Source organism: Pseudophryne corroboree, chromosome 2 (genome assembly GCF_028390025.1).
Source record: "Pseudophryne corroboree isolate aPseCor3 chromosome 2, aPseCor3.hap2, whole genome shotgun sequence".
NCBI classification, from domain to species: domain Eukaryota; kingdom Metazoa; phylum Chordata; class Amphibia; order Anura; family Myobatrachidae; genus Pseudophryne; species Pseudophryne corroboree.
The window spans coordinates 522,891,136-522,910,034 of record NC_086445.1 but is presented as its reverse complement, the minus strand read 5'-3'; the positions used below and the strand labels follow the sequence as shown (position 1 = coordinate 522,910,034).

The 18,899-nt window shown below is 45.7% G+C and overlaps 1 protein-coding gene across 1 annotated transcript in view; it reads left to right on the top strand.

Moving 5' to 3' along the window:
• ZMPSTE24 (zinc metallopeptidase STE24) overlaps window positions 1-18,899 on the top strand; it is a 124,704-nt gene that overhangs the window by 104,320 nt on the left and 1,485 nt on the right. Inside the window, exons 8-9 of the mRNA XM_063954191.1 lie at window positions 2,630-2,740; window positions 9,031-9,174. Of these exons, the coding sequence (XP_063810261.1) occupies window positions 2,630-2,740; window positions 9,031-9,174 (255 nt within the window). The remainder of the gene's footprint in view (window positions 1-2,629; window positions 2,741-9,030; window positions 9,175-18,899) is intronic.

The following is an 18,899-nucleotide window of genomic DNA, read 5'->3' as shown; positions in this document are numbered from 1 at the left end:
CTCCAGAGGGATCGAACACAGTCCGGTCCCGGAGCCGCGCCGCCGTCCCCCTTACAGAGCCAGAAGCAAGAAGAGGGTCCTGGAAACCGGCGGCAGAAGACTTCGGTCTTCATCAAGGTAGCGCACAGCACTGCAGCTGTGCGCCATTGCTTCCCATGCACACCTCACACTCCGGTCACTGATGGGTGCAGGGCGCTGGGGGGGGGCGCCCTGGGCTGCAATATTGAGTACCTTGGCTGGCAAATAACAAGGAAAAGAGGAGTCAGAACTATACTCATTGTTCCGGATTGGCCAAGAAGAGCTTGGTACCCGGAACTTCAAGAAATGATCTCAGAGGACCCATGGCCTCTGCCGCTCAGACAGGACCTGCTGCAGCAGGGGCCCTGTCTGTTCCAAGACTTACCGCGGCTGCGTTTGACGGCATGGCGGTTGAACGCCGGATCCTGAAGGAAAAGGGCATTCCGGAGGAAGTCATCCCTACGCTGATTAAAGCTAGGAAAGAAGTGACCGCAAACCATTATCACCGCATATGGCGAAAATATGTTGCGTGGTGTGAGGCCAGGAAGGCCCCAACGGAGGAATTTCAGCTGGGCCGTTTTCTGCACTTCCTACAGTCAGGGGTGACTATGGGCCTAAAATTGGGTTCCATTAAGGTCCAGATTTCGGCTCTATCGATTTTCTTCCAGAAAGAACTGGTTTGCCTACCTGAAGTTCAGACATTTGTTAAGGGAGTGCTGCATATTCAGCCCCCTTTTGTGCCTCCAGTGGCACCTTGGGATCTCAACGTGGTGTTGGATTTCCTAAAGTCACATTGGTTTGAGCCACTTAAAACCGTGGAATTAAAATATCTCACGTGGAAAGTGGTCATGCTGTTGGCCTTGGCTTCGGCCAGGCGTGTGTCAGAATTGGCGGCTTTGTCATGTAAAAGCCCTTATCTGATTTTCCATATGGATAGGGCAGAATTGAGGACTCGTCCCCAGTTTCTCCCTAAGGTGGTATCAGCCTTTCATTTGAACCAACCTATTGTGGTGTCTGCGGCTACTAAAGACTTGGAGGATTCCAAGTTGTTGGACGTAGTCAGGGCCCTGAAAATTTATGTTTCCAGGACAGCTGGTGTCAGGAAAACTGACTCGCTATTTATCCTGTATGCACCCAACAAGCTGGGTGCTCCTGCTTCAAAGCAGACTATTGCTCGCTGGATCTGTAGTACGATTCAGCTTGCACATTCTGCTGCTGGACTGCCGCATCCTAGATCAGTAAAAGCCCATTCCACGAGGAAGGTGGGCTCTTCTTGGGCGGCTGCCCGAGGGGTCTCTGCTTTACAACTTTGCAGAGCAGCTACTTGGTCGGGGTCAAACACATTTGCTAAATTCTACAAGTTTGATACCCTGGCTGAGGAGGACCTAGAGTTTGCTCATTCGGTGCTGCAGAGTCATCCGCACTCTCCCGCCCGTTTGGGGGCTTTGGTATAATCCCCATGGTCCTTACGGAGACCCAGCATCCACTTAGGACGTCAGAGAAAATAAGATTTTACTCACCGGTAAATCTATTTCTCGTAGTCCGTAGTGGATGCTGGGCGCCCATCCCAAGTGCGGATTGTCTGCAATACTTGTATATAGTTATTGTTTAACTAAAGGGTTATTGTTGAGCCATCTGTTGAGAGGCTCAGTTATATTTCATACTGTTAACTGGGTATAGTATCACGTGTGATTGGTGTGGCTGGTATGAGTCTTACCCGGGATTCAAAATCCTTCCTTATTGTGTCAGCTCTTCCGGGCACAGTATCCTAACTGAGGTCTGGAGGAGGGTCATAGAGGGAGGAGCCAGTGCACACCAGGTAGTCCTAAAGCTTTCTTTAGTTGTGCCCAGTCTCCTGCGGAGCCGCTATTCCCCATGGTCCTTACGGAGTCCCAGCATCCACTACGGACTACGAGAAATAGATTTACCGGTGAGTAAAATCTTATTTTTTCCTAGGCCAAGCTCTCTTAATTTGATGATTAATCTCCTGTGAGACACTGTATCGAAAGCTTTTGCAAAATCTAAGTAGACCACATCCACTGCTTTTCCTTGGTCAAGATTGTCGCTCACTTCCTCATAGAAGTTAACTAAGTTAGTTTGACATGATCCGTCCCTCACAAACCCATGCTGGTTCTTGCTAATAATAGTGGTCTGCAGATACTCCTGTATACTGTCCCTTAGAATTCCTTCCAATATTTTCCCCACTATAGATTTCAAACTAATAGGTCTGTAGTTACCCGGCGGATTTTTGGATCCCTTTTTAAATAATGGCACTACCTCTGCTATACGCCAATCCTTCGGTACCATGCCAGATCTAATTAAACTATTGAAAATCAAGTACAGGGGTCTTGCTAATTATCACCTAAGCTCCATAAGAACCCTCGGATGAAGTCCGTCCGTGCCAGGTGATTTATTAATCTTTATTTTGCATAATCTCTCCTTCACATTAATGCATGAGTAGTTATTAATTGTATCATGTTCATGATTAAAATGCAACTTGATAAATATTTATATATTTTAACTAATGCTGCTTTTATAATGTACAAGTACTCCACAAGCTTTGTCTTTAGATATCGATTGGTTAACCTGAACTGATTGTTTCCAAAACTAGAATGCAAATAAGAAGCAGGGATGCAACAACCAAGAGGTCCTCGCTGTTCTAGGGCACGAGCTGGGCCATTGGAAGCTGGGACACACTGTAAAGAACATAGTGATCAGCCAGGTGTGTATGAGAAGCTGTGTTCCTAATCACTTTGTATGCTTCTCTGTCTATAGTATGTGACTTGTTCTATTTGTAATGCAATCTGCTGACTGAAGCAATTAAATACTGCCAATTGTAAAGAATATACTGACGCTATGTAAGTAAAAGTTGATGATCTAATAATACTGCCAACCTGTACAGAAACCCAAGTCATATATTTTCTCTAGTAATGTCTCATGTCCACATAGTAACTTGGTACAGTACAGATTTTATGGCAACATATAACTTTTTTTTTGATGATTATAGAAAAAAAAAAAAAAAACTGGAATTTCCTAATTGAAGTGAAACTGCTTTGTAAAGCTAGGACCTGTATTTTCTTTATATTTTCTTTTCCTTATATGTTTTTTGTAAAGGTGTATCTGGGTCATACCTAAAATATTTGCATTACAGTTTTGTGCCTAAAGCAAGTAAAGCACTAATTTAGTAAGTAACATCACATCATTGTTTTTATTTATTAGAAGACCTCTCTGATCACATTTAGACTTAGTTGCCCATTCATAGTTACTTGTTTAATTCAGGGATAGGCAAACGTGTTGCACTCTAGCTGCTGTGGAACTAGAAGTCCTAGCTTGTCCTGGCCAAGTTTAAGCATGCCCTAACAGAAAAAACTGTGCTAGAGCATGCTAGCATGTGTAGTTCCACAGCAGCTCACATATTGCCAACCCCTAGTTTGGTTTATGATACAAGTCATATGGTAGAGGACTCAAGGAGGTAGTTGTGATTTAAATAGAAAGCAGATCTTTATGCACAGTGCAATAGTTAGTACTATATCGTTGAGACACAAGCAAAGCTAATAGAAATGGATTAACCCTTTCATTTCCAGAGGTCCACACTAAATTTGTGCGCTTTCATTTATTTTATTTGCACAGTGTCACTATGTATGATGTCTTTAATGTCTACACTACACTAGCAAATCGCCGTGCTGTAGCGCCGAACATTAAAAATAAAAGTAAGCAAGTGAGCTCAAAAGCTCACTAGAAAAGACTGGTACCCGCTCCTTGCCGTACCAAAAGAAAAAAACTGGCTGGCCTTGCAGCGGGGTATAGGGGATGGGGAGGCAAGGCCTGCTGGGTACTTTAAAGTAACCCTTTTGGTGCCTTCCTGCTCCCAGCCAGCCCTATACGCAGCGTTGGCACTCCTGTGCCCCATATGGACTCAAAGAAAAGGATTTACCTTTAGTAAGACATGAATCCTATTATTTTCTTTTGCTACCATAGTAGAGCAAGTATCTTTTTAATGTTTGATTATTTGGATAGTAATAGTAGAGTTGGAATCAAATTTGGTTTTCTTCCCTACTTCCTTTGGGGGTCTATTCATGAAGCAATGAAAAGGGTGGAGAAGTGAGTCAATGGAGAAGTTACCCATGGCAACCAATCAGCTGCTATGTATAATTTTTTGGAATGCTCTCGACAAATGTTAATTTGGTTGCCATGGGCACCTTCTCTGACTCCTCCACTCTTTTTCACTGCTTCATGAATGTACCTTTTGGAGCGTTTAGTAGAGGCAGGTCTTCTCTGTTCTGCAGTTACTCGGACTATTACCTGACATTTCTTGAGGGCACCAAGCGGCATTTATTATTCGGATTGTGTTACCCATTTGAGCAAGAAACCTGCATGTGAAGTTACCTTATAGAATGCCATCACTGTAAACCTGTGGTGGTTACATTTGGAGTGTTCATGACCGTGCCTTTTTTCTTACATCCATGGGGGACACAGGAATTACAATGGGGTATGGTGGTGAGCTGATCCTAGGCACTAAATAGTTACATTTCTTTACCCAGCAGCACATTCTCTCTCTCTCTCTCCCTCCATACCGAGCCTCTGGCTCTTCAGTTTTGATTTGGTGCCTGTAGCAAGGGAACGCTTCTAGAGAGCTCTGGGTACTCCTAGATATTTCAGTGTTCCCGGCCAGGTTCAACAGCACACCAAGGACGGGCGGCCAGCGTGAATTGGACCAGGTAAGGAGGCTCTCGCTTGCATGGAGACACGCTGTTCATGACTGTTCCTGCCGGCATGGGAGGGCCTGGTACTCTCCACACTCCCACTAACCCACCAGGGCATTTTAGCAATGGGGAGCTGTAATATCTTTAGCGGCCAGGTCCCTGGGGGTAGCCAAATGGGGGGAGGATGACTTCTCCCATTAGCTCCTTCCCCAACCCTTGGCGTGTCCCCTATCTCAGGCTACTTGCCAAAAAGAGACCCCTCTCTCCCATCCCTACAGATGCCGGGAAACCATTTTCACTGTGCCTGCCGCTGCTATTGAGAGAGACACGGGCTCCCACCTCCCTGTATGCCTCACCCCACAGTTAGGTTATACATTTCTGCTCTTTACTGCCCTGTTGGGTGGATTAGTTGAGCATTGAATGTTCTGTGTGCCTGTTTGATTTTATTGGTCATTACTTATATTGTTTTCCTTGTACATGTCACTACTATATGTCTGTATTTCTTCAGTGCATATCCTACTTTCATTTTTTTATTAGTGTTCATATATTTGGTCTTTTGTCAGATAGTGTTGTAGCCCCACTTATTCTTATATATAATGCTTTTACTTTACATTTTAAATTTAACATAAACTTCAGTCTGTGGAGAAGTTTACTTGGACAACTTAAAATGTCTTCCAAGAACAAAGCACTCAGGGAGGGGAGTGCTGCACAAATGCAATAGCTGTGCTGAAGCGCTGTCTCCTCAGGCGCCCAACCATGATGGCTTATGCGTCAGGTGTTATCAAAGTATGCATCATTGGTCCCTTTGGCCACTGCTTCCTCTCAAGAACTGGCATGGGCGTCCTCACTCTCTCTCAGGTAATGTTACAGATTGCAAATCCCAGGCCTTCTAACCCTGCTGCTGTAAGTACAGGTGTGGGTCAGTAAGCTAATATTTTGACTGCTCAGGGAGACTCACAGCCCACTGCTGTAGCACATCCATGGGTTCAGTCTTTCTCACGGTTGATTCAGGGGTTAGCGCAGGTAACAGACCAGATAGGACAGTTCCACACCTCGCTCTGTGTTCAACTCCAAATATGTTGTTATTTTGGGCCGTAAGGACAACTTCTCAATCTCTTAAACGTGGAAACTTCATCTGTGCTGGAATATTCCCAACCACAGGTGGATGTTGAAGCCCAAATTAAGGTGGTTAGATACGTGCTTTCAATTAAGGACTCTGATCAACCTTCTAGGTCTTGATGCCCCTGTATTAAAATGACAGAAAAAGGCGATAGCTGAATTCCCTTCCTCTGGCCAACTGGAAGACCACCTGGCGGAAGCATGGGCCCATCCTGACAAGCGGGGTTTGTTTGTTTTTTTGTATCCAAGAGCATTTCCATGTTTTTATCTGCTTCCTGTAGCAGATAGGGCAAGATTGGATTCCCCTCCAGTGGACGCACAAATTGTCAGTTTTGTTAAGTCTACTACCCTTCCTATACCAAACGCGGGTTCCCTTATGGATATGACATATAGGAAGATGGAAAATTTTCTCAAGACAATATTTTCTAATGCAGGGTTGGTCGTGTGCCCAGCCCTCGTGTCCTCTTGGGTCACTAAGGCAATAGGCTGTTGGGTGGATTCTCTATGGGATGGCCTTCGCTCTGGGGCTCACAGGTTTGACTTATTGTCTTGAGTCAAACATATCTGGGAGACGAGCACTTACATGGGTGAGGCTGCCTTTTGCTCTGGCATCCTCACTTCTAAATTTTTGGCATCCGCACTCGCTACCAGGTGAGCCCTCTAGCATCGTACCTGGTGTGCCAATGTAGATTCCAAGTAGGCTCTTCAGTCTCTCCCCTTTTCTGGCAACGTGCTGTTCGGTCCAGAATTGGACAAGATTGTGGCTACAGTGGCAGCTTCCAAGTTGGCCTTTCTACCCTCTGCGGCAGCCCCTAGGTCACAAACTTCTAATTTTTAGCTCCTTTCAGTTGCAGGGTAAGGCCAAGGGCCAATCTTGCAGCAGGTTCCAAGGCTTTTCCACTAAAGGCTTTAAGTCCAGGGGTAAGCAGGCCGGGTCTGCCCAACACCCAGCTACCAAGTTGACAGACAAGCCTTCTGCCTAACGCGGTGGTCCTCCACCTGGTAACTCCCGGAGTGGGAGGCGGTCTTCTAGTTTTCGCCTATGTCTGTAGTTTGACAACTTCGGACACTTGGGTGAAGTGCAGTTTCCCAGTGTTATACTCTTACCTTTTGGGAACTTTCTCCAGACCAGTTTTATTTTTTCACAGGCCTTCCGGCAGATCAAAGAAAATCAGAAGCATCGCAAGAGTCCATTCGCTCTCTTCAAGTGTCCCAAGTTATAATCCCAGTTGCCCTGGCTCAATGAGGCACAGGGCAGAGTTGGTTTTTACACCAACCTCTTTCTTTTTCAGAAACCTGACTGATCATTCCGCCCCATACTGAACCTCAAGTTTCTCAACAGATACCTTCATGATTTTGCATGGAGTCTCTTTGCTCCATACATCTGACCCTGGAACTTGGGGCATTTCTTGGCCTCCCTGGATATTCAGGATACCTACTTACATATTCCCATTCAAAGCTCCCACCAGCATGACCTCCGGTTTGCCGTTTGGGAGGAACTCATCCAATTTCGGGTCTTGCCATTTAGACTTTCCATGGCTTCTTGTGTATTCACGAAAGTCATGGCAGAGCATCTCAGTGACTGGAGGGTTCAAATACTACCTTATATGGAAGTCCTCAAATCTCAGAGTGTCCGGCATGCCCCTACAGTGACAAACTGTGGCTTGGCTCACGATCGTTGCATTTCCCACGAGGCCACACAGCTTAATTTTGGATGGGCCAGGCTGTCCCTTTTCACTCCCGGGCAAACTTGGGAGGTGTGCTACTGACAAGATACAAGTTATAACTTGTATAATGAGCACCATACTTGATTTCAACAATAGCAGAAATAAGCTTAAATAATGCTGTGCACCAACTAGTATGTTAAATCTATTTAAAGGGCTCAGTTCAGTCACATGCAGTGTAAGATCTTGTGTTCCAGTGCAAGGTATGGGCAGTGTGCATATCTCCCATACACACTGTGGCCTAGCATCTTGCATTTTCCTGCGCACCAATGTGAAGGTGCGAGTTAAAATGCATGATGTAGGGAGCCACTAATGAGGTTTCGTACGTAGTCCCCAATGGCATATCCCCTACATTGCCCCTACTTCACATGTAGTTTAATTGACCCCAGAGTGTATGTCTAGTGCAATAAAGCTGAAGGCTAAACAAAAGGCAGAAAGAAACTGAGCCTGTTAAAATAGATTACCTGCAGAATACGTGAGTTATATGACCGTTATAACTGCATATCAGTAATTGATAAATAATAAGCAAAAAGAAGAAACCTATTTGAAATATACCGAACACTTAAACCAATAATCAAGGGGTATTAATAGTATTTTTTTTTTTTTGTATCTGATCTATGCAACTGTAATAGAGAAATGTAATCCATCATCCATCCAGGATTGGTGGACATCGTAGCAATCTGTCTGATACAGCAGGTTAAAATATTTGACTCAACGATCATTTGTTGTTGGGTTGTTTTTTCTGGTCTGATTTAGCGAGTTGAGGATTTACAACATGTTGGATCGGCAGAACGGGCAATTGTCTTGATATCTGCCTGATGTATGTGCTCCTATAATGCACATTTCCAACAGACCACATAACCTGTAAACAATCATTTTGCATAATCTTAAATAATCTGTACCCCAAAAATAATAGAACTGTGAAATTAGTCATGATTAGTCATACAGAAGAATGCTGTAGCTGGTTTAGTTATTTAATAACTAATCCACTAAATACTCATTAGCAGACATTTCTGAATTGAGACCAGAATTACTAATTGGATCAATGACTTGGTAACACACATCCTTACATTGCATTGTTTAAATTCACTTGTGCATACTTTGGAGAATTCAGTTAAAAGGAATGGGCCACCATACATTGTAGTGATGGCCGGATGTGCACATATGGTCCATTTATGTTAATGCCTACATCTAACATGCCCACTTGTGTGATTATGTTAGTAAGGAGAGGGCTAGGTGAGCAGAGGAACAGTTGTAATAAATGGCAAGAAGGTGTGGTATCAAATGCACTACTGTGTCCAACTGGGGTTTGTTTTTTTCATGTTTTTGTTTTGTTTTTTCCACTCAAGACATTTTCTTTTATTAAAGATACACACAGAAGAAAAATCTTGACATTTGAGAAATGTAGCCTATATAACCTAATAGCGTGGTATTTATAAATTGTGTTTCTCTTTTTCTCCCCTCAGATGAATTCGTTCCTTTGTTTTTTCTTATTTGCGGTACTCATTGGACGTAAGGAATTATTTTCAGCGTTTGGATTTGACACAACACAACCTACACTCATTGGTCTGATGATTATATTTCAGTTTATCTTCTCTCCATATAATGAGGTATGAATGCATAATAGTGATTTTAAATGTGTTTTCTAAATATGAAACGGCATCTTAACACTGATGGGGATATATATGTGACCTGTTATGCTCTAAACAAACACTCCATGTTTTATGAGCATTTGCTAGGTCTCTTAACATTTCCATGTACAGTACTGTATTTTTCTCAGGGTAGTTCTCAGTTGTTAAATGCAGTTCATAGCACTGGCATAAATGGACAAGGACATCTAGACTCCATGCTTCTTATTGCCACACTGAGGCTTAAAAGATTGTTCAGTGTGCCTCTAAATTAGTTGGCTGTATTGAGAATCTGGTCTTCTCTGTCCCTCCAGTTTTGTCTAAGCTGCTGTCATTTTACAGTGGAACCTTTCCTGGGCCTGTCTCTTTCTGTGACATGATGCGTGTTGTGAATGCTGATTATTTTACAGGACAAAAAGCAATACTTTATTTCACCAAAGTTCAAGCCGCTGCGGCCGCTGTATTTAATCCTTAACCTCTGTACTGTTTACACACCTTACGTACACAAGATCGTACCGTGCGTGCACTCTGCGTACCTACGCCGAAAGGACGTAGTAGGTACACAGTTTGCGTACACAGGCCTATACGCAGTTAGCACAATGCAGCAGCCAGAGTGGCTGTAAATACACTTTAAACCTTAGCAGGAAAATGGACACGACACCAATTGTATTTAAAACTATGTTGGGGTCCAGCCCACCAATGGTTGTTTACTAGCAGGGGGTTACAACAATAATACAATACAATAAGAGAAGAGGCTACAGTCAGTGGTACATAACGTTTGTTCGCCTGCGCTACCCGGTCCGGTCCTCAGTCAGTCAAGGTAGATGACCTTCAGAGAATGTGTGTGAATGGGCATGCAGCTGGCCTTTTATACATTTGTCCAAAACCTAATACAATGGAAACTGTAATCTCTTCACCTATAGGTCACTGGGATGGTCATTTACAGTACAGGAGACGTCATAGGTCGGTTTGAATAGGTGGGCGATATCTGGTCCAGGTGCACTTGCAGTTGGTCTCCACTGGGTTCCTGCCGAATATCAGGAGTACAGTAAATACAGTTGATATTAATATTCTGCTCCTGCGCATATCTATTCGCAGGAGCATGCTATCTTCCGCAAACTGATACCGGAATATTGCTCTTAAAATACCTTACAGCTGGATACCAAACACCACCTCCTAACCTAATTCTGTCCCCTCATATCCTGTAAAGGTGAATCCCTTTGTTATTATACCCTTTAAGCAAGTGTAACTCGCTGGTGTGGTGCATGTAGACTATGTGTAAATAGTGCGCTATGTGTATTAAATATGAAATGTGTCTTTGTGGCTTTTCCATGCGATTACAAATGCTACCGTAATTACTTTAATGGTGATGTTTACCGGGGCCATCAGTGATAATTCCCACTTTGTAAAACGAGCAGATGAGACATGTCTGGTTTGGGCGGAGTTTAGTAAGGCTGACACTGCATGAGGTGTATGAATGGTCAAGTTGTGTCCTAACATTACGTCCTCGCTTTTACTCACTTCGCAAGCAAGTGGGGAGAGACCGTGCTACAGTGTCCAACTGTGCACTGTAGTAGGCTACCGGTCTGCTGTCATCACCATGTCTCTGTGTTAAGACTCCTGCCGCACACCCAGCACTTTCAGTACCGTGCAATTCAAAGGGCTTCTCATAATCTGGCATACCCAACGCAGGTGCTTGTGATAAACACTGTTTTAGTCTCTCAAACGCCAGTTCGGACTCTTCTGTGTGAGAGATCCGTTTCCGGTTTGTTCGAAGAGACCATTTCTTGCAAAGGTAATGCCAGTATGGAGAACCCTGGACTCTAGTTCCGACAGTACCCACACATTCCGAGGAAAGTGCGGATCTGTTGCTGAGTTTGTGGCAGTCATGTCGCGAATCGCCTGTATTCTATCAGCGGTGAGGTGCCTAAGTTCTTGCGTCAAGCAGTGTCCCAAGTATTTAACACTGGTCCGGCATTACTGCAGCTTATCTTTTGAAACCTTGTGTCCTGTCTGGGAGAGGTGAAACATAAGTTGTTTAGTATCTGCCAAGGACGACTCGAGTGAGTCCAAACACAACAACAAGTCATCAACATATTGTATTAGCACTGACCCACTCTCAGGTTGAAAAGATTGTAAACGGTCATGTAAGGCCTGGGAGAAAATACTTGGGCTGTCAATGAAACCTTGGGGGAGATGAGTCCAGGTGTACTGTACTCCCCTGTACGTGAAGGAAAAGAGGTATTGGCTGTCAGGGTGAAGAGAGACAGAAAAGAAAGCAGAGCAGAGATCAATGACGGTGAAGAATTTTGTGGTAGGGGGAATTTGCATGAGGATGACAGCTGGATTGCGCACTACGGGGAATTGGCTCTCAACTATTTTGTTTATCCCCCTTAAATCCTCCACCAACCTGTAACCCCTCCCCCCACTCTTTTTCACAGGGAAGATGGGGCTATTGGCTGTGCTGGACGTCCTGACTAGGATGCCCTGCTGTAGCAGCCGCTCTGACAGGGTACACTCCTAACTCTACCTCTGGCTTCAGAGGATATTGAGGGATTTTTGGAGCTATCCTGCCATCTTTTACTTGTACTGCTACTGGCTACATTCGCCATCAATCCAGTGTCCTGTCCATCTTTGGTCCAAAGGGAACCCGGTATTTACGAGATCATTTCCTCTACCTTTGATGGACACGTGTCTATAACAGTAGAATGCGACATTAGCCTTTGAGGGGTGTATCTTGTGCGTGGTTCTCGGGTATATCCAAGAAGACACCCTCAGGAGTACAATATATGACGCACCTAATTTTACACAACAAATCCCTGCCAAGTAGATTAGTCAGAGCCGATGCAGACAACAGGAAATAATGTTTGGTTTACAAAGGCCCTATCGTAATCTCTGCAGGTCTACTCAAAGGGTATTGTTGCACCACTCCTGTTACTCCCATTGCCGAAAAAAAAATTCCCGTGGTTTTTACACCTGTTGTGGAATTCAACACTGACCTGGCCGCCCATGACCTCAGGTTCATTACCAAGGCTAGCAATCAACTTCACTGGCCGTAGACTACAGGTGTGGCCTAACCTCTATTGTGTAGTGGGACCTTCCCGCAGCGCATTGGCAACTACGATATGTGATGGGGATAACAGAGTTTTCGGAGGTCTGGCAGTCCCTCCTAGGTGGGTACCTCCGTGTTTCCCCACTGTGGTCCCTGTTCCCAACTATGTGTATTATAGCGTGGTTCGTATTCAGGTCTAGGGGGTCTGTATACACTATGTGTCCCTTTTACTCCTACATTCCCTTGCGTAATGCCCTTCCTTCTGGCAATTGTAGCATACTATTGCCCGTGACTTACCATCAGGGGTCTGGGGTTTTGGCTGATGGTACTTTCCTGTAAGTGCCTGTATACTTACCAGTGTTCGCAAATACGCGCTATAGCGCGTATTTTACCCTGATCTGTGGTCCGGGGACTCACTTTTCTAAACTGTGTGGGTCCCCGGGGACGCGCTCCGCTGAAGCTGGTCATCTTGTTTAAGTCCTCTTGTGGCGGCGCGGGCCGCCCCCCCTTCCCCCCGGACAGAGAGTGAGGACGGCTTCTCTCCTCCCCCCCCCCCCCACCCGATCACCTGCTGCAGCTTGAAGGGAGCCGGAAAGAGAATGAGGTCGCCCCTTCCCGCCGATCACCCGCTGGAGCTTCAAGGGAGCCGGACAGACAGTGAGGACGCCCCCCCCCCCCTTCCTGCCGATCACCCGCTGGAGCTTCACGGGAGCTGGACAGACAGTGAGGACGCCCCCCCCCCTTCCTGCCGATCACCCGCTGCAGCTTCACGGGAGCAGGACAGAGCAAGGACGGCTCTGCGGCGCACTACACACTGTGCTGCGGGGAAGTTGAACGCCGGTGACCGCGGACTGTGCGGTGCGGAAGGGTGAGCTGGACTTGCGGTGGCGGCTGGGGGGCTGTTCATATCGGTGGGATGGCGGAGATGGGGGCTGCAGGTGTTAAAGGCAACATTTTCGTGGTATGGAGTGGGGGTGAGGCGAGAGGGTGACAGTGCTGCTGGTCTCTGCAGCATACAGGACCCTTGATACAACCACTGGTTCGAGTCATGCTGCCTGTAATTTATGTGCTGACTGATCAACTTCAGTGACACTCACTGTTCTGGCTGCCTTTGTTGGTTACTGCTGGTTGCTGTTGGTTACTGCTGGTTGCCGCTGGTTACTGTAAAGGCAGCCAGCACAGTGAGTGTCACTGAAGTTGATCAGTCAGCACATAAATTACAGGCAGGATGACTCAAATCCATTGGTTGTACCAAGTATCCGAAGTCGTCGGTCAGGATGTTGGCATTTAGTATACCGACACCAGCATCCCGATCGCAGCAAAGCCAACAAGAGTGACGAGTGCAGAGGGTACCCTAACCTCCCACCCCTAACCCTCCGTTTCCCGCAGCCTAAACCTAACCCACCCCCTTAGTGCCTAACACTTATACCCCCTCTCTGCAGCCTAACCCTCCCCAAGCACCATATCCTAACCCCCCCCTTCCCACCCGCACGCTAAACCAGTGGCGGTAGTGCATACTTCCCTTCAGGATCCTGACTATCAGGATATCGTTGCCGGGATCCTGACCTCCTCGGGATGCCAGCGTTGGTATTGTGGCGGCTGTCAGGATTCCGGCATCGGTATTACGCTGCTGGGATCCCGACAGCCAGGATCCTGAATGCATACTTCCGATATGATAACAGCCCAGCAGCATTGTCACCCTCCCTCCCCCACAACACTTTTGTAGTGTCTAAATCCAGTCTGGGGCTCTATTATAGCGGCACCATAAACCCATTACATATAGAAAATTTATTTAATAATGTTGTCCTGTTTTTTAATCATATAATTAAGTGCTCTACCTGGCGCAATGTGCATAACGTGCTCTACCTGGCGCAATGTGCATAACGTGCTCTGCCTGGCGCAATGTGCATAACGTGCTCTGCCTGGCGCAATGTGCATAACGTGCTTTGCCTGGCGCAATGTGTATAACGTGCTCTACCTGGTGCAATGTGTGGCGCAATGTGTATAACGTGCTCTACCTGGTGCAATGTGTATAACGTGCTCTACCTGGTGCAACGTGTGGCGCAATGTGTATAACGTGCTCTGCCTGGCGCAATGTGTATAACGTGCTCTACCTGGTGCAATGTGTATAACGTGCTGTACCTGGTGCAACGTGTGGCGCAATGTGTATAACGTGCTCTGCCTGGCGCAATGTGTATAAAGTGCTCTCCTTGGCTCAGTGTGTATAGGAGGTTCTACCTGGTGCAATGTGTATAAGCGGCACTACTGTGTGGAATAATGTGAATTGGTACTATTATGTGACCACGCCCCTTCCCCACGAAGCCACGCCCCTAAAAAATTCCAGCGCGGCTTCGGCGCGCACTGTCGCAGTTTTCAGTGTCGGTGCGGGAGAACCAATTCTCTTTCTGCCACAAGGTCACCAAAATGTCTAATTACATCTAAAGTGCGGGGTGTCCTGTATGCTACACAGCCCAGCAGCATCGTCACCCCATCCTCCCCCTTGCACCCCTTTTGTAGTGTCCAAATCAAGTTTGTGTTTTTATATTTGAATCATTAATAAGACTAATTAAAACCTTCATTCCGATGGGACCCAGAAAAGGACAGGTAGGACCCCAATTTTTAAAAGTGAGGGGGTCCCTGGGACCCACTTTTTTTTGGTCTCAGCGCGATCACTGCTTACCATCATCAGCTTATCCCCTTGCGACTCCCTGTGCTTAATGATGTTACGATCATGTTCGATAACTGACTCTCTCAACGCAGCCACCGAGAAACCTCTCCAGTTAGGTAGAGAGGTTTGCACCCTTGTCCTCAGTGCCTCCTTTAAACCGTCAATTAACACCGAAGACAGCTATCTCCCTGTGATGTGCATTATCCTTAATATCCTTGATCCCAGTGTACCTAGCTATTTCCTGCAGTGCTCTATGGAAATATTCGGATGCCGTTTCACCTTCCTTTTGTCTTATGGAGAAGATTTTATTCCATTTAGCAACAGTAGGGAAATACACGCCTAATTGCAGATTGATTTGCTTTACGTTCTCCTGATTGTACTCTTCAGTGAGAGGTACTTCTGCATCTAATTTACAATCCGTTATGAATTTTGGGATGTCAATATTTGAGGGTAAACACACCCGTAGCACTGTTCGCCAATCTTTGTTTGTGGGTTCATGGGCGTTACCTAAGTCTTTAACGAATTTCTGGCATCCGACTAGATCTTTTCTGGGATCGGGAAATTCTGACATAATTGACCTCAACTCTGTTCGGGACCAAGGACAATGCATGGCAATGTTCCTGATGGGAGTTACTCCCTGACTATCAGTTCTCCCATTGGGAACTGCAATCACCCTGACAGGATTTAATTCAACTATATAATTTTGGCTTGACTCTATAATGCGGGGAGTTATCGTCTCTGCATAGTGTATGGTGCCGTACTTTACCGGTGGACACAACCTCACCCCTCTGCTGGGGGGTATCGCTACAACTCTTGGTGGTTGGGCCGTGCCCACCTGGGTATTCTGTATGGTGGCTGCTAGAGAGAGTGACTATATCATGCTGGGCTCATCTTCCTGCTCACAGTCCTGGGGAAAATTTAAAATGGGATACAGCTGGCAAGGGTTAGGGTTAACACATTGATCAATCACTTTCCTATCCTTTACCAATGCACCATTGTGTGTAGCCAATTTCTCCCCATCAACATGTGGTGGTGCGGTCGCCATCGCTTTCCCGCTAGGTTTGGAACCTGCTGTGCGAGCCAATTCTCTCTGCACAATCCCCCTCTTGCTGCCACAAGTTTAAATAATCTTTATGTCTGATCCTTTGTTTTCTAGATTTGATCAGACATATTCTAATCCTTATGTTCTGTAATACCTCTGGCTCAAAGCTGCCCATCCTAGGGAATGATGCCCTATCTTCAGCAGTCATACGTACCCATTCAGAACAAAAAGTCTCTGCGTGTGGACCATATTTCCCACACATAATAAACCTCGCTGACCCCCTGGGCCGCGGATCTACAACCTGAACCCTGGCTACAAAACGCCCACTGCTTGTGCAATTGGATACCATTGCGGACTTTTTCCTTTTACGCAATCCCCAATGCACAACACGAATAGACGGTGAAAGTTCTCAGAGCGCTTTTACCCACTCCTCCGCTGATGTACCACGACTGACTCCAATAGTGACCACCGCGTACCCAGTGAGGCGTCCTAACTGGCTTCTATTCACTGGAAATTTTTAGGCGTAACTTACCTTTTCCAGTGAATATCTACCGTTGGAGGTTTTCCTGAGAGAGACCAGCGAAAACTCCCTTTACACAATACACAAATCACACTTGCGTATGCTCTACACGGTGCTAATGATACAGCGGTTTTGCGCAAAAAGCTCGCACAGGGGTATCAAGTTGCGCCACGTATCGCACGTACAAACGCGTGGTCCAATCGCACAGCGTATAGGTACTTGTTACCAATCCGCCCTACGACTACTGGAGTCGAATACACAAGCTGCGCTCCTCAGCCGGAGCGTAACAAAAAAAAAACCTTTTAAACTTCAATTCACAATGCACAATTCCCTATTACGCTCCTTCGCAAATACCCTCTCGAGTTGCATACTTCACTATTTGTATTAACGTAAGTTAGCCGCCTTACGCCACCAAGCCTCCATTTACTTGGAGTCACCTACGGGATCCCGAATTCCGGAGTTCAATCCACTCACTCCGACTTTCAGCTCACACAAATAGTGTTTTTCTGTACAGAAAAATACCACTCCTTCTGATTGGCAGCTTTACCCCAGAGGCAGTACAGTTTAGACAAAAGTCTTACACTTATCTGCTTTTTGAAATCGGATGGTTATGTGCTATTTGTATTACAAATATACTATCCCACCTTATTTGAACAACTATCGTGTGATTCTATTATGCACACGCAACTGTACGCAAGCTTGCGTAATCACGCAACCGTGCGTACCTCCTATGCCACGTGTGCGACCCTGTGCCACGTGCACGTTTTTGTACGCTGCCCTCACGTTCCGTACCACGTGTACCAATGTGCATACGCAATAAAAACCACACAACTTCGATAAGTGTGAGCAATAAAAACTACTATCGCCCACTAAACACAACCCAGACTTGTTCTGTGTAAACCGTAACAACTAGGCCAGAACTGTGTTTTGTGTTTTACAATTACGCCCTTAATATACTATATCAAATTTATCTATATAGCAAACAAATGTATCCGATTTCACACAGATCTAAAATTATCAAATAATCTATACCTGTGGCAACAATATGTGAGAGGGTATGCAAAGTATCGGTATGCCCTGTGTACGCTTTTTCGCGCCAAAAATTACTCTGAGATAATAAACGGCTTGTTTCCTGTGTCCGGGTTTCACACCAGCACCTCTTAAGACTGCAGTACAGACGTGATCTAACAACACAGAATAATAGGGTTTAAGAACACCCAAGCAACCAGAAAAAGGTATGTCTTAAGATGCGTCTCCACCCTTTGTTGGTAGATCAAAGTCTGTTCTATTAGCTGCAAATCTGTGAGTATGTAGTGAACCGGAGGAGCCCCCAATTGTGAATGCTGATTATTTTACAGGACAAAAAGCAATACCTTATTTCACCAAAGTTCAAGCCGCTGTATTTAATCCTTAACCTCTGTACTGTTTACACACCTTACGTACACAAGATCGTACCTACGCCGAACGGACATAGTAAGTACACAGTTTGCGTACACAGGCCTATACGCAGTTAGCACAATGCAGCAGCCCGAGTGGCTGTAAATACACTTTAAACCTTAGCAGGAAAATGGACACGACACCAATTGTATTTAAAACTATGTTGGGGTCCAACCCACAAACGGTTGTTTACTAGCAGGGGGTTACGGAATATTGCTCTTAAAATACCTTGCAGCTGGATACCAAACACCACCTCCTAACCTAATTCTGTCCCCTCATATCCTGTAAAGGTGAATCCCTTTGTTGTTATACCCTTTAAGCAAGTGTAACTCACTGGTGTGGTGCATGTAGACTATGTGTAAATTGTGCGCTATGTGTATTAAATATGAAATGTGTCTTTGTGGCTTTTCCATGCGATTGCAAATGCTACCGTAATTACTCACCACACGCGCTAATACGCACTACCGCGTGAGCGGCTATATGCAGCTTGCGAGTATGCGCACGCACGGCAGAACAAGTACGCGCACGGAGGCCATCTGTGTGGAGTTTGTCCATGATGTGTATGGCTGTAATATTTTTGACTTCGACAGTGTACACCTGATGGACAGCAGTATTCAGACTTATGTGCAAAGAAACTCAACACAATAACACAACCTGCTTGTATTGCTAACTGTTTCCTACTGTTGTATAAGGCTAGTGGCCTTATATGATTTCCCATGGGCTTACGATTTACTCCAAATCCGTTCCTCTCTTCAGTATGAAGCAGGAGCATGAATTCCTCAGTAGAAAGGGGATATGTTATTGGGTGCGGTCTGTGCAGTACGCACGGGCCCACACTGAACGGATTCAGTATGTAATACCGAGAAGCCGGCCGTCAATATACCAGCAGTGACATCCCAGCCACCAGGATGTCGACAGTGGGGCGAGCGCTAGTAAGCCCCTTGTTGGCTTGCCATGCTGCGGGCACGCTGGCTCGCTGCGCTCGCCA